The 17,110-nt window shown below is 44.2% G+C and overlaps 1 protein-coding gene across 4 annotated transcripts in view; it reads left to right on the top strand.

The window, feature by feature from the left end:
• The window catches only part of NEK1 (NIMA related kinase 1), a 2,768,493-nt gene that overhangs the window by 319,259 nt on the left and 2,432,124 nt on the right, over nt 1-17,110 (top strand). For all 4 annotated transcript variants that reach the window (XM_069631399.1, XM_069631400.1, XM_069631397.1 and 1 more), the window contains exon 4: nt 15,240-15,323. In XM_069631399.1, coding sequence (XP_069487500.1) covers nt 15,240-15,323 — 84 coding nt within the window. The remainder of the gene's footprint in view (nt 1-15,239; nt 15,324-17,110) is intronic.

Here is a 17,110-nt window from a genome sequence, read left to right as displayed (position 1 = left end):
TCGAATTTGACCGTGACTTTCCAGCCTTAACATATAAACCCCAACTGGCCAGGAGGGTCTTGGAGAGCTGGCTCGCCCCGCAGGAGCGAGAACAAGAGGAGGGAGACTGATCTACTAAATGAACTCTGAGAGGGGAAGGGGAAGCAATACTCTTGTGTGTTAATGCATCCTAAATGTCGATCACAAATGTATGTAATGATTCCTGCCTTGTTAAAAAATAAACATTTAAAAAAAAGAAGAGGTACTTCCCCCTTTGCTAGAAATGCTGAACGAAGCATTTGAGACGGGATGCTTGCCCGTATCATTGAGAGAGGCCGTCATAATACCGCTCTCCAAGCCCAACAAGCCTCGGAATAGCTGCGGTTCCTACAGACCCTTGTCGATGCTGAATCAAGACAGCAAGATATTGACTGCTGTCCTAGCAAACAGACTGAAGAGGGTCATTAGTAAATTGATACACCCAGACCAGACGGGCTGTGTTCCTAACAGAAATATTACTTATAATCATAGACGGCTCCATAGAATTGTGGAGAGTGGAGGCGAAAATGATGTGGACATGGCAACTGTGTCCTTGGACGAGATAAAGGCCTTTGACTCAGGTAAATGGCCATGGCTGCTTGTGGCCCTGGAAGGATATGGGTTGTGGCCAGGATATGTAAGGTGGGCAAAGATATTGTATAGCGAACCACTAGCAAGGGTTAAGACAGGATCTGTGATATCGGGAAGATGGCTGCTCAGCAGGGGCACCAGGCAAAGGATGTCCGTGGTCCCCAATGCTTTACATATTGGCCCTAGAACCTCTCGCAATATACTTGAGACCGCAATATGACATCATAGGCATTGAAGTTAATAGGGAGAGACATCTGATATCCCAGTATGCTGATGACATGTTGCTGTATTTGCGATACCCGGAGGAAAACCTCTCAGTACTTATTGGATGTGATGGAGAGATTTGCTAGGTTGTCTGGCATAGCGGTAAACCCCCAGAAGTCCAGCATGTTCCCATTGGGGAGGTACATAGGGATCCCAGTGGAGCGTTTGCCTGTATTGCAGGTACCATGGGCGTTTAGTACATTCCGGTATCTAGGGATCAACATATACCATAATGTGGAGGAGGAGCATAGGTGCAATACAGAAGTAGCTGTTACAAAAATTGAGAAGTGCATGCAATTCTGGGCCAGGTTACCCTTGGCAATGATGGGCCAGGGAGCAATGCTAAAGATGGTGGTTCTGCCAAGGCTTTTGCATTATTTTGGGAATATACCGTACCTGATCCCTAAGAAGTTCTTTACCAAACTGAATAGCATGTGTAGGGATTGTTTGTGGCATGGTACGCGAAATAGAGTGGCGTTATGGAAATTACAGAATTTCCATGACAAAGGTGGGATTAAACTGCCCAATTACGAGGTGTATTATGTAGCAAGCCAATTGCAGTATGTCGCCAAATGGCTCTCTGATGAGGAAACCTCGGAATCTAGGCTGTGTGGGCGTGATTGTGCACCATTTTATTTGAAAGAAATGATGTGGGCACTTAGGGCGGAGATGTTGGGGCGCCCTAAAATGTTGCTATTAGGGTGGAAGATATGGCGCAGGGCATGCCAGATGGAGAACCCGTCCCCATATTCCCTGCAAGTGCCACTGGTTGCATTACCGGGGGCAGATGCGCAGTTAAGATTGACAATCAGGAGCCACTGGGAACCGGTTGGGTGGCAACAATGGGAGATATCTGGCGGGACGGCTCTAGTATTACCTTTAAGGATTTGCAAGAAGAAACTGGGTTGCACAAAGGGCAGTATATTACATATTACAGAATAGTGCAGCGAATTAAGAGAATATGGCTTGTAACAGTACTAGAGGAGGAACCAGATCCCATCATAGATACGATATATGACATAATGGAGGGGGGTCATGATGTTTCCAGAATGCCAGAATGTATGAAATGTTGATGTCTAAAGTGGGGAAGGAAGTCACGCAGTTGAGGACGGACTGGGAAACAGAAGTTGGTGCCCCGATGGAGGATGGGATGTGGGAACAGGCGCAGGGGTATCATAAGAAGTTGTCTAGGAATGCGAGATTGAAACAGATACAACTATATGTCATGCATAGGGCATACATGACACCTTTGAGGATATCGAGGTTTGAGAACGCACGATGGCAGGCATGCCCCAAATGCGATGAGGAGAGCGCGGGCATGGTTCATATGTTCTGGTCATGCCCGGTCATAGAACGATTTTGGGGTGCAGTAAAAGAGAAATTGGTGAAAAGAGGGGTTAAAATCGCAGTGGACACAGCGTGGGCATGTTTGTTGGAGGGGGGGTTTCCAAGATCACGGAAGCTTAGGCATGTGAGTAAATTGAAGGACCTGGCTTATGTGCTTGCAAAAAGGAGAATTGCCATGGGTTGGAAGACCTGCCATATGCCAATGGTGGAGGTGTGGTGGCGAGATTTACAAAAATGGGCCGAGGCAGAAACCATGGTGTGGCAAGAGGCTAGCAACGTAGGGGGGGGAAGAGGAGACAGAGTCCCTGATGGCCTGGAAACAATTGATAGCCGAGCTGTTTGGGTCAATTGGAGACTCAGCAGACGCTATAGAAGGGGAGACCGTTCCACAGGCAGCTGAAACGGAAGGTTAAAAGAAATAGACTCATAAAGGGGGGAGGGAATGGGAAGCAATGACTAGAAATTATGGATGTATATGGAAATGGTCGAAGGTTGTACTGCTTGTTTGGTTTGTATTGTTTTGTTGTGTGAATAAGTTAATAAAAACTTTAAACAAAGAAAAAACGATATAAATCCCTAGAACGCAAATAGTGGAAAGACAAAACCCCCCTGAGCAGATCGATTTTGGCCCGGCACCTTCGTCAGTACAAGGCTGAAATCCGGAAAGCAAAAAAAGCCCATTCCAACTCCCGAATCCTAAACTGTAAAAACCCCAGCAAAGAACTTCACAAAATCATCTCCGAATTCACCAAACCATCATGCATCACCACCCTCCTGAACCCCTCACAATCCCTGTGCGACTCACTCTCTCTCCATCTTTACACTAACCAAAAAACTAGCTCTCTCAAGCCCAGCAAGCAACCCACCCTCTATACCAACCAACCCACCGCCTGCGAAGGCTAATCAACCAACGTTCGACTCCTTCAGTCCAATATCAACCGACCAATTTCTAAAACTTCTCTCTGCCCGCAAACCATCCGGCTCTCCGCTGGACCCTTGCCCAGCCACAACCCTCAAAGAAATTTGCGCATCTCCCTGCGCAGGAGAACATGCTAGAACCATCATAAATTACTCCCTTTCCTCTGGAATTTTTCCCGACGCATTCAAAACAGTTCATGTCAAACCTCAAAAGCTTCCCTCGACCCTCTCGAGCCCAAAAACTACTGCCCCATCTCAAACACCAGATTACTCGCCAAACTCATTGACCGAACCACCAACTCCCAACTAAATATTGTCGAAGCCAACAATCTCCTAGACCCCGCTCAATCAGGTTTCAGAGCCCGACACGGAACCAAAACCACCCTTACATCAATCTGGGATGACCTTAAAAACACGGCAGATTCTGCGGGATGCGCTGCATTAATCCTTCACCTATCCGCCGCTTTCGACACAATCAACCACTCAACCCTCCTTGACCGCCTAGGAATTCGTAGAACCGCTCTCAAATGGATAGCATCCTTCCTCAAGAATAGGAACCAGATAACACTACTCTCCACCTACTCCTCCCAAGCCCGACCAGGCGACACTGGAGTTCCACAAGGAGCATGCCTATCAGCCCTCCGGTTTAACCTCTACATGGCCACCCTCCCACAAATAATTTGTTCACACAACATCCTGTGCTACAACTACGCAGACGACACTCGACTAATTCTAAAACTCTTGAACTCAAACCCCAACTCCCGACCTGACTTCGCTTCCTGCCTCCTCGACATACATCTCTGGATGACCACAAACCACCTCTTGCTAAACCCCTCCAAAACCGATATCATGATATGTGGCAACACAGAACTTCTCCTACACCTACTACCCTGGCCATCTACCATGGGCAACTCACCGACACCCTCTAAACCCTCTCGCGCCAAGTCAACAACGTCTCAAAGTCCTGCCACTACCACGTATCTAAGAAGTCACACTACCAGCTACACCTCCTCAGAGGTATCCTTCCTTTCTTCTCCTTCCCCCAGAAGCTCACTGTCTCTAGGGCCCTGGTTCTCTCTAAGCTCTACTACTGTAACAGCCTCTATCTTAATCTGCCCGCCTCTACTCTCCGCCCTTTGCAACTCATCCAGAACAGGACTGCAAGACTTGTCCTTGGCCTCAAGCCCAGGGACCGTATCTCTCCAGGACTGAAATCACTACACTGGCTCCCAGTGACTGCGAGGATCAAGTTCAAAACCCTCTGCATTGTCCACAAGGCCGTCTGGGGCCTTGGGCTAAAATACCTTCAACTCTCTCTTCCTAAATATCTTCCTTCTCGAGCTATTCGCTCATCCGCCTCCAACTCCCTCAGGGTCAGCCGCTTCTCCAAACAACGAGTTGGGGGCAGATCTCTTTCCACTGCAGGGGCCTCCCTCTGGAACAGCCTTCCTACCTCCCTGAAACTTGAGGAGAACCACCTCCGGTTCCGGAAGCACCTCAAAACCTTCCTCTTTGCCTCCGCTTTCTCTCCCCCTCTCCCCTGCTAATACTACTGAAACTGCACTGAATCTGCAACTGGGCCATTCACCGTTCTCGGCCCAGCCACTCTCCCCTGCACTGCCTCCACGGCAACCCCTGCACTACGCGACTGTGTCTGTATCCATACAGCCCCCCTTCCCAGCACTTGTCTGCACTTACCTCGCACTTGCCACCAGCTGGCCCTTGTTATTTATCCTGTATGCTGTATGCTTATAACCCTGTACTGCACTTTCCCCTCTCCCTTTCCCCCATGCACTTTTCCCTTCCCCTCTACCCTTGCACTTGCGTGATCTGAATGACACCTGGCCTAGTAAGATCGTTGTCTGTCTCCCCTTGTTCCCCCCCCCCTGCCTCGTCGCGCCTTGAAACACTTGTGTATAGGCGCGTTACAAATGCCATATCATATCACCTTAAAACTCTTAGGCGCTTTTTTCCATACCTCTCCTTTACCAACAGACTCTCTGCGGTCCAATCAATTGTTATATCAAGACTGGACTATGCTAACCCCCTCTACCGCGGAGTGCACGCATACCAACTGACTAAACTACAAAGAGCACAAAACCCTGCAGCCAAACTACTACTAGGGGTTGGCCCAAGAGACCACACCTCCCCAGCCCTCAAAACTCTGCACTGGCTTCCGGTCGCCCGGAGGGTGACTTTCAAAACCTTATGCATTTCACACCGAGTACTGCATAAAACCGGACCTCAATATCTTCAAGACAAACTAAAACCCTAACACCCTGCACGTACTCTAAGATCAAGCTCAGCCGGCCTCCTAGTCATACCAAAATCAAACTCAGTCAGGTTCGGTGGATCATCATTCTCAGCCTTGGCCCCCATTCTGTGGAATGCACTCCCACCCCACATCCGACGCACCGAGGACCTCATGTCCTTCCGCAAATTACTGAAAACATGGCTCTTCCCCTAAAAACCGAATCCTAACTCAAAATGGATAACAGCAACTCAATGACATTAGCCCAAATGCTAGATCCTAAATAACCATCAATCATCATGATCCAAGCAAGAAATCAAAAACTAACCTCTAAGGTAAACTAAAATGTACAAGCAAAATAGAATGAGTAAAAATGATCAAAACAGTGAAGTGGATTTAAAGAATGAGAGCAGTAAAGTGGTTGAAACTAATGAAATGGATGAAATAAACGTAATGGACAAGAGGATCAAAACGGACAAGAGGACTAAAGTGGATAACAGCAACTCAACTAGCCCAATCTACTGGATCATAAAAAAAAAATGTAAAAGCAAAAAAAAGAATAAAATTGTACGAAAACAGTAAAGCGGTTGAAATTACTAGAATGGATGCAATAGATGTGATGGCCGAAAGGAACAAAATGGAGGACAGTAATAAAGTGGAGTGGATGGAAAGATGAATACTTGCTACGGATGAGTGCACAGAACACGGAACTGGTAGAGTTCATGAAACAGTTAGATGGCATGGATGTAAGCGTGCATGATATAAACGGAACTAATAGAATAGACGAATCAAGTGCATGAGATGGATTTAATGTATGGAACAGATGGAGAACATGGGACGGATCGACTGTGTGCGAAAAGTGACATGATGCATAATGCATGATGAATGGATGAAGTGGGTGGAGCAGGTGTAGTCGGTGGAGTAGATGAATGTCGGTGGAGAGGATGAAGTGCTTAGAGTGATGAGACCGTAGAGCGGATGAGAGCACAGTTTGAATGAGAGCGCAGATTGAACGAGAGCGTGGAGTGGCTGAGAGTGTACAGCGACTGAGAATGTGATGCGGATGTAGGGTGTGGAGAAGATGATGGCGTGGAGCGGATGTAGGGTGTTGAGCGGATGTAGGGTGTTGAATGGATGTAGGGTATGGAGCGGGTGTAGTGTGTGGAGCGGGTGGGTGTAGAGTGTGGATGGAGCGGGTGTGTGTAGAGTGGATGGATCACGTAAAGTGTGGGGGTATGGAACGAGTCGAGTATGAAGATAGATGATGCATGGAGAATGACGGATAACGTGGAAATGAGCAGACCGGATGATGAAGGGATAATATTGTTTGATCGGACGAAATGATCAGAAGGAATACATAGCATTGATCGAACTGGTAACTTGCATAGAACTGAGCGAGTACATGCAACGGATGGAATACATGGAACAGATAGAGGGCACGGAATGGACACTTAGAAAAATGATTTGAGTGCATGGAACTATTGGAATGTACTCTATCCCAAGCACCTAAGGTAAACCACCATATCACATCCCCCCCCTTACTCTCTTCCTCACACCACCACTCAACTAGAACCCAGAGATACTATGACACCATTCGGTATAGCTGTTCTCATACTATCACCTGCCGCATATTGCCCATCATCCTAACTAAACACAGCTGGTTACACATCCTCCAGCCTAGGTGTGCTCCTCAGGCCTAACGCAGCCAGAATCGGTCTGAATAACAACCTGCCAGAATGAACACATACACTTGATCTTCCAACCACCAAAGCTACCACTAAGAAGCAGCTATCACATGAAGGCTGCACCTGCTGCACACACAACCAGTGCTCACACGCACCATATGTGTGTGTCCCTCTCCCTCTCCCTCTCCCTCCCCCTCTGACTTGAACTTCGGTTCCCGAGGGCGCTCAACCTACCAGCGCCTTGAGATCATACCAATGGTACATAAGGCGCTATATAAATGCAAAATAACATAACATTCTACTGCTGCATTGAATGAGCTCCCTGAGGACCTTCCTAAAGCCTGTATCAACCCGATTCTAAGTAACACTGGGAAATGTACTTTGAATGTAGGGGAGCATCCTATTCACAAGGTTGTGGGTGATGGTAAACTTTCCGATATGCGGTCTGAGTCGCCGGAGGCCTCAAACTCTTTGATCTCATCCTTGTTGGACGGTGGGATGAACGACATGTCTGGAGCAGGGGCCAAGGCTATCATTGAGTTAAATAAGAGAATCGCGGATTCTATTGGTGTACTAACTCCTTTGGTCCATCGCCAAATTCCTTTTTGATCAGCATATCTTTACACCTCTGTGGGAGTCCCCTCATTTCCGAGAATTGACACTGGAAGTAGTGGATGCCAAATGCATTATTAATTTGAATAAAACACACCATGGAGGATGGGACAGCCTAAAAACCCCACATGGGGATATTTCAAAGATGACCTCCACAAATAAGGGCCTTGAATCTGATTTGCAGCGTGAGATGGTGCACACTGATCCTCTCCGCCATTCCAACCAGTCAAGCCCTTATTAATTTCCCGTTATAATTAGAATTCACGACTTATTAGATAAAGGACATGATTTCACCCATCTCGAAATACGGGAGCTAAAAGTAGCATTCAATGAGAGGCTCCAAAAACTCAATCGTCTCGAAGGTTTCATGATGGCAATTAAGTCAAGTCCACATGTAAATTGCCCGCACTTTATGCCGGACAAATACTCAGGTATTACAAATGAGAGTGACTCTGGAAGATAAGCAGACACAATATTCTGATCCGATGATACCAGTTGAGGTCCCACTGCGGCAAGGGGTCTCTCCAGGCCCATTAGACTTACAACTACTTACTCTTGAAAGCTTGCTTAAGGTCAGCGATCTCAGAAAAAATGATATAGGTGAAATGAAGCTTAATATATCAGCAGGACAAGTGGCTTCCATGTCTCCTCTGCCATCCCAGGAGGCAGAAACCTGATAGCCCCTCTGTTCTTGTTAAAATGATCGAACAAGCTAAACAAGAAGGGGCCTCTGCTCAGACAGCAGAGGAAAAAACTGTGTTTCTGTCGCGTCATGCAAAATAAATTCTTCTTAGGGCAGTCAAACATGCGGAAAAACACAGGAAGGCCAAAACTAATGTAGCCAAACCGCTTGCAAAATTGAATCCTCTGGTATCCCATGGTGATGATATATTTGATGTCGAACTGCTTTCTGAGGAGAGCCGTGCGCTTCTTTTACCTAATAAATTTTCTCAGAGGGTTGGGAATGTGCCTTCCCTTCCCTGTGACACAAATTTAAAAAAAAAAACAGTCCAACAAAATTGGCCATCTAAAACAGAGAAGTTTGAAAGTACCAAAGGTAAAGCATCCTCTGTTGATGCTCAGCCAATTCATCCACAATTTCTCCTTAATGATGATGAGAAAATGCAGAGAAACATGATGAATTATTACCCAAAGGTCGGTATTGAGTGTAGCACAAAGAATGTCAATGTGGTTGACAACTTGACAGTACCCAATGAAACTCCTCTTGTTAAGTTCAAGGTGGATACATCTATTAATAACTTGAAGTTGAATATTGGGGCTTCGTATGCGAAAGCTGCCAGTTTAACAAATAGAACATCCAATAGCAAGCATGCACTCACTAGAAATGATTGTCATTATTAGCAGACCTGGTAAATGTCACACCTTTCCTTGCTTAGCAGCAACTGAACTAAGGTTATAAGGGAAAAAAGCTTCAACTGTTTCTCAAAGTTCTAGAACCATGGAGAATGTTCAATTAAGCGTTTCAATTGCAACTTTTATGGATCCCATATCATGTGAGGACATCTCAACTAGAGCTCCCCATGGCCCGATTCTTTCTAACCATGCTAATAGATCTTTGCCTAATCCACCTACATATGCAAATATTATTCAATCATTGAACTCAGCGGTCGAATGTGGTGTATTATCACCCCGAACGCTAGCTAAAGAATTGAATTTACACATGGATGAACAATGTAATTTGAACGAAGCAGTGGTTGTCTGCCCCTCACACGATAATCCAACCATTGTTCCCTCTGATAGGGTGCTGGATGTAGGTGGTCAGGCCCATGGACCACATGAGATGGAATCATCATCTAGGTCTAGTGGTTATACTGAAGGTGCAACTGCCTTATTGGGTCGTACTGTGTCTCCTATTTATCCATCAAACCTGTTGCACCACGCAGTCCAGCCCAAACCCTCCAATAAGGTATCAGAGCAAACGAATCAGGAGTGTAACATCATTGGATTGGAGGGTAATGCTGATGTTACGTGGCGAAAGGATCAATCAGAGATACCTTATGGACTGGATTGCTCGTATTCCTTCAATGCGCATTCTCACGAGCGCAGATTTTGAGAGGATTTCCCTTGCACGTGTCAATAATCTTCGAATGCTTAGTTATGTGTCTTATGTCAATGTATTGAAATACATTTGGGGATTCAGAGCTGACTTCTCGGAGATGGGTTTTCGCTTATACACATTCAGTTGTGAAGTAGCAGCAGATGAGTTTCTGCAAATGCCCTCTCTTGCACTGAAGATGGTTGAGCCGACCATACATGGAGTATTGGATGGCGTTTCAGCTGAGCAAAAATGCATAACACAGTTGCTTGCAATTGCGGCAGGCAAACAAGAATTGCCTTGGGTAGAACCATTGTTGCGCTCAATTTGTAGCATTAAATTGGGGATACCTCGAATTAGCTAGCGAGGAAACCCGGGCTCGATATCATTTCATGGAATTCATGTGGCCACCTGTCGCTCCATAGGTGGTTGGCTTCTTCCCTCAATAAAATAAAACTAGACATCGTATTACTCCAAGAAACTATGAGCACCCATGGAGTAACGCTTGAAGGTTTTAATACATATTGTATTCATGCAATTAAGGGTTCAGAAGGCCACCCGATGGGCAGGCTAGCAATTGCGGTCAGCAATCACATCATATGCAAAGTTGGTATTATGTACTCTTCCCCATATGTGTTTGCAGTGGAAATAGACCTTAACGAGAAAATAGAGGATTCCCAAATTGTGCTAACATTATATTGGAACCCCTTAAAAGTATCACTTGAGGACATGCTTGATGATCTAGATTCATGCCTTGAAAGTATCTCTATCCAAAAGCTGCTGTGTAAAATCATTATTGATGGCGCCTTTAATGCGATGTGCATAATTGGAAATGGCGAAGTGAGTTGGGACCTAAGTGCTGGAAAGCGTTTAGCGAAGATGCGATGTAAAAGATGGATCGCATAGTTTGATAGTTGGGAGATATCTTTCGTAAAATGCTCAGATGCATGTAATAATTATACATGGAGTCTCGATGATCGATTTCTTTGCAATCTCCAACAGACTGATGCCTCTAGTGGAACTGGTACTGATATATCGTATAACCTCAGGCGACCATGCACCTATCCACTTACACATGGTAATCCCCCTCATCAGTCACAAAGTGAATAATTCACTCACTGTAACTCAAAATGATCGGCCTAAACTCTGTATCGGGTGGAATCCCGCCTTATGTTACAAAATTACTGAAATGATGCGGAGTGAACTTGACAAATTTCCTGTCGCATTAATCAAACATGGACCAATGTGTCATTTAGATGAAACCAAAATAAGTGCTATAAACGGGCAGAGAATGTAGCTAAACAAACGTTATTTCCACTTCAATATGATCCTGGGATTCAATGACTAAAACGCAACAAAGACAAAAAACTACTTAGCGTTATTAAATCTGCTGTAAGTAATCTTCAGCAGTATTTGTACATTAAAAGACGTATGCTTTTAACTTATTAAAATTGAAATTCCTACGCATTATAAAACAAAAGAACTTTAACTGCGAGTTTATAAGAAAGATATGTAATCACGACTCTAAAGCTATATGGGCTATATGGGCTGTAATTTGCAATCCACATAAACCCTTAGTAGCAAGTAATGAGAACATCATGCCCGCACAAACATGGGTAAAATACATATCTGAAAAATGTTCCTTGCTGTTGTGTTTTGACGGTATAGAAGTGAATCTGGACCCTCTCTTGAAGTGGGATTCCTTTAGTTGGACCAAGCTCGATATGATTTGGGCAATAAAGAAGCTTTCCCACTCCAAAGCCCCTGGCCCTGATGGGGACCCCCCCCCCCCCCCCCATGTGTATACAAATCCGATCCCTCCTTATGACCCGCTATTCTCCAGATCAAATTTGATCTAATTTCAAGAATAGGGAACACACCAGAACAATGGGGGATATCCATAATAGTTCCTATATACAAAAAAGATTTGAGGGATCCCATCGATTATTGACCGATATCCCTAATTGATACCAGCGTGAAAATATTTGCGAGTTTAGTCCTCCATGAGATTGATAAATTTATATCGCAGAACAACATCTTTTCTAAAGCCCAAATTAGATTTAGGAAGGACATGGTGACTACTCTCAATGCAACTTTGATTTCACACATTGTAGCTGGTACAAGAAGGTACAAGAAGGGAGTGAACGCCGTATACATAGTGAGCATAGATATGTCTTCTGCGTTTTATACAGTGGTGAGGGAGCATTTGTGGAGAAAAATGACAACAGTTGGGATCCCTGACTCACTTTTTGGATCTTGAGGCTATATTCTTTCACCGCATACATGGTCCGAATGACCAGAAATGGAGCAACCACCGAGCCCATCAAAACATCCATTGGATTAAAGCAAGGATGCAACCTTGCTGCGACTCTTTTTAATTTGTATATAAGTGACTTAGAACCTATGGACAGCGCTGGGAATGTATCCCGTAAGACTAGGCAGCCTCAGATTACACTGGCTTGCTTTTGCCGAAGATTTAATTATAATGGATACCACTCTGACAGGATTGCAAGCCAAGCTTTATGTATTTGAAATTTAACGCCCAATGTATGGAAAAAAAGCATTCTGGTCCTTCATGCAGGAAATAAATTGAAATCTTTCAAATGGAAATTAGGTGAGCTGGGGGTCCAGCAATTGCCCGAGATCTGCTACCTAGGGTATCATTTGAGTAATAACTCTTCGATGCAATTATGGAAGCAAAGGGTTAACCAAAAAGCACGCCCCTTGGTGAGTCAGCTGAAAATAATCTTTATAAAATAGTGTCCATTTTCTTTAACCCCTCTAAGGGATTTCCTAATAATGAAAGTTCAGGCGGTTCTAATCTCCATATTAGATACGTGTCCGTTTGACTTGAGTGTTTTCTTGGATTCGTTGCAGGGTCGGCTATTGAAAGGTGCTTTACATCTGGCTCTATCGATTCCAAACTGCGTAATCCGGCATAAGCTTGGACTCCTATCACTATCATGTAGGGTTCTTTGGCGTTCTTTATGCCATTACGCAAAAATACAAAATCCTCCTAATAATTGCCTATACAAAGAACTGCAAGTTGTAATGGAAGCAAAAAGTGTACATTCAGTGAATTCAAAAACAAATGCAAACGGTATTAAATTGTTTATTAGTATCCCAAGAGGATTTGTGTTTTAGACCTGCTCTTGTCAAAAACAAATTGTTTGAAAAAGATTGGATTGACACTCTCGACCAACTCAAACAATATGGTACTTTTGTAGAATATGCCAGATTTAAGCATAAGAGACTACCTTGCACCCAATATATTTACATCTTTCTATGCATGTCTACAAGATCCTATTATACCCGCTTCAAACTGAACCAATTTAGAACTAAAGAACGGTGCAGTCATTGGGCAGGTCTGTCTCCAAGTATGCTTCTTAAGAACTGTAGATTTGCAGTCTGCAATGAACCTCTTGAAACGTTAAGACACCTAGTCTTAGAGTGCCCTCAGTTCAAAATAGCGAGTACTGAGTCTATAATGAAATTTGTGAACGTTGATTTTTTAGATTGCATTGTATTTTTATGGGAAAGGTTGATGAATGGGAATTACAACCCTTTAATCTTCACTTTAGTCCCTCTATTAAGAATTATTGAAAAAGATCTTGAATTGTACCATTAACTTCGAAGAAAAGAGTATGATGAACTCTGAATTGTATATTCCTGGATCCTTCTGAAAAACAACTACTCCGATTGTATGAATAATTATTATGGGAAAGAGTTTGATGGATTTGATGTTTTAGAGCTCTCAGGTTTCATTTGGAGGTTTTAAAAATATTTTTAAAATAAGAATGTACTTAACGTTTTAGCAGCATATTGTGTAAATGGATTGTGTTGTTTTAATGCTCTCTCATAAAGTTTTGTAAAGGTTTTTTTTTAACCAAAAACAAATGATAAATAATTATTAAAGAAAAGTGAACTATGATTATCACCCCCACCCTCTTTTCCCACCTGCAGCCTTTTGGGCAACCTATCATGTCTCTGCAGGTTTGTGCCTACCATACACCTTTCAAGATCAACTTGGTTACAGCAGTGCACCTGTATTACGCATCCACCGTTCACCCCAGAGGCAACAGGTCCTGACAAATCCGCTCTAACCATGTTCACACATTTACCTGCAAACCTTCAGATCTTTTCTTTTCTGTCTGAATACACACATCTATCCCTTCACAGTTATGGCCTATGGCCGGCACTTTTTCCGAGCCCCCCCCCCCCCCCCACCTCCTTTAGTGCCAAAAATTAGCCCATTTTGGGGCATTTGAGTTGAGTGCCAAGGACTCGGTCTGCAAGGCCCACTCCCCGGTGGCATTCTTCAAGGGTAGACTTCCAAGAGTCACTTGGCTTGCAGAGTTATTTTACTTTATGCTCTCTAATTTTTCCCGGACAGCTCTCTACAGTTCCTTCCAGTCTGTTGCTGCATGAGAAATGTTTCTGGGGCAAACACTCTGACAGTTCTAGCTTGAAGTTGTAATATGAATACGTGACCTGGCATGAACATCTGCAGAGTCCACCACCGTTCTTTTCCCAGTGTGGCTGGCACGTTGATTAATGCATGCTCCAGGCAGCTCTTTCAGGCTCACTTAACAGGTGCCAATACAAGCCCCTGGTATTCACTATCAAACTGATCACAAGGAGTATCATCACGTGCAGCAGGAGCTAATCCCTGCGCTCCTGGTCCAGCCTTGTTGATCTCAAACCTCTTGCCATTGTGATGCATACAGCCACAATCCTTCTCAAACCTGGCCTTGTTGGTTTCATTCACTTTTATCAAATGAGATTTTCTGCACCACTGAGACTAGGCTGATATGTCCGTTAATAAGATACATTTGCAATGGTTGCATTTATCATTCATGACCATGTATTCACAACTACGTTTTTGCAGAGCGGATACTGTGCTGCATATTCGCACTTAATTGCTTGTGTAGTTGGCAGTTATGCGTACTGTTACCAGAGCATTGCTAATTGGCATTTTTGTTTATACAACTTAGCCTCTGTGAACCATCGGTGGGCGATGGAGGTGGATTCTTCTCCCATTTGAATGTACGTTATTTAGTGTTTAAGGCAGAAGGCAGAAGACAGATTTGTTGGTGTTAGTCTGGTTACTGTGTGTGTGTTCAGCCGATTTGTATTTTTTGTAGCTGTTCCTTGTATGTTACTTGGATTTTTACTGTGTGGTTCTGGCCCCACAGTTGAAGTTCATAAATGTGGATATGTTTTTGCTCCCAAGTTTTCTTTTGCTATTCGTAGTAATGCTTTGGCCCAGATTCATTTGCTAGTAAATTTTCCTTGTTCTTTATTTTCATTTACTGTACTATATAATTTTCACCAGTTTTTGTGGTTGCTATTTGGTACAATTAATGAATAATTTTCAGCATGACAAGTGGAATCTTCTTTCAACCAATTTGTTGATTGATAAACTACTCGTGGCTATGATGTTTTTGAGCTGTTTGAACTAGATTATAATCTTTTTCTGTTGCTACACTATTTACAGATAATGGATTGGTTTGTGCAGATCTGTTTGGCGCTGAAACATGTGCATGATAGAAAGATTCTTCATAGGGACATAAAGTCACAGGTAAGTCCAAGACCCTACCTACCTATGGGATTTAGATTCAATGCCAGTGAACCAAAATCTGAATAATCACTGATATTGCTTAATAAGAGTCAAAAGAATCTAACTTTTGGGTTTTTGCAAGCTTTGAAAGAAAATTGTGAACAGTTGATATGTTTCCTTCTGTATTAGTATAGCCTTATAAGTTGGTATTTCTTTTTTTTTCTTACTTTAAAGGATCTAAGCCCAGCCCCACTTCTCATGTAATAAAATGAAGTTTAGAAACACGGCTTGAAATATCGTGATTTAGCAAAATCCCCAGCTTGGCTCCCCAACTCTGCATTACCCTGCAGTGATTGTTGCTTTACTTTCCAAATTAAATGAAACCCCTGTGATTCTCCCATCCCCCACTAGTAATTTCTAAAAACTACAGAAGCTAGGGAAGGTCTGAATGGTGTGGGAGAAAGAATGTAAGTAATCCAGTGCTGATACAATCATGCTGCTGGGTCTTCAAGCCCCATTCTGAGAGTGCTCTGGAGCCATATGTGACTGATCAATGAGTATGAGGATCAGGGTCACCTTCCAGAATAAAAGGTCTATACTTAAGCCTTTCATTAGGCACCATGCTTAGTCCACTATTAGGAGAGAATGTAGTGGACAAAAATACAATGTAACAATTTACTGTTTGAAACAAATGAATGCCAACATAGTAGGTAACTCTTAAGAGGTAAGTGAAGGTGTTGTGTAGGTAACAAGAATGTAATACAGTTCCTTGGAGTGTTTGTTTTGTGTGTCGAATCTAGGCAAGTCGCCCCTTCTTCCCAAAGGAAGGGGCACGGGGGGGGGGGGTGTCTCCCTATATGGGAATAGAAAAGACCGATATATTGCTGTGGATTGGAATACCCACCATACTAACATTACTCTCAGATGGTTAGCTGAAGGCAATGTTGGGTTCCTTATGAAGGCAACAGTTGATGGAGATCAACACGCACCGTGGGAATACGGCACAGAAATAAAGGTAGAAGGAAGCAGGAATGGAGAAAGAAGAATCTTTTGCAGAGGCGAGTCTCTGACGCCAGAAGGTCATGGAGGGGCTGAGCCGCGCTACACTGCAGAGCCAGCGTTGTCATGGAGAGAGAGCAGAATGAGAGACCCTGGAAGGCTGGCGTTGTGTAGGACGACCCACTGAACAGGAGATAGACTGGATCGAGAGAAAGACCCTCTGACCACACAGCAGCCGTGGTGAGCCTAAGGGAGCCTGGGTCCCATTAAGCAAAGCTGAGACCATGCCACATCGGGGAAACCAAATCCCCAGTCTCCATTCAAGAAGTGAAGCGACTGCGGGCTGAGAAGGCAAAGGGAAGCGATCGCTCCCGAGAAGGTAAAGCCAGCGAGAGGGATGAACGGTTACGTCCGGAGTTAAGTAAATCCGAAAGCAAAGGGGGCTTAACTAAAGAGAGTGAGATGAGAAGCTGTAGAAGTCAAAAGGGTTACAGGGCCCTGAGAAACCAGATTGCTGGACACTGGCAGATGCCCAAGAGAGTCCCTGCTGAGTTGAGCCTATCAGAGGGCCGGAGGACTTTGGTGAGCCCTAAAATAAGACATTTTTTTCAACATTTCGAAAACCGGGAACCTGGAGGATTCAGTTATTCAATCCTTAATCAGGAGCAAAGGAAGTACTCAATAAGTGCAACAGAGCTTGTAGTATCTGGATTATTAGTACACGGCCGAGGGGGAGGGGGTGTGTGGCAGCCTCTCAGTCTATGAGGAGGCTCAGAACAGGGGCATTATCCGCGGTGATCCCCCCGCTC

Source organism: Ambystoma mexicanum, chromosome 6q (genome assembly GCF_040938575.1).
Source record: "Ambystoma mexicanum isolate Mex_15411 chromosome 6q, UKY_AmexF1_1, whole genome shotgun sequence".
NCBI lineage: Eukaryota > Metazoa > Chordata > Amphibia > Caudata > Ambystomatidae > Ambystoma > Ambystoma mexicanum.
The sequence above is the reverse complement of the archived record's forward strand: the minus strand, read 5'-3'. Positions and strand labels throughout refer to the sequence as shown.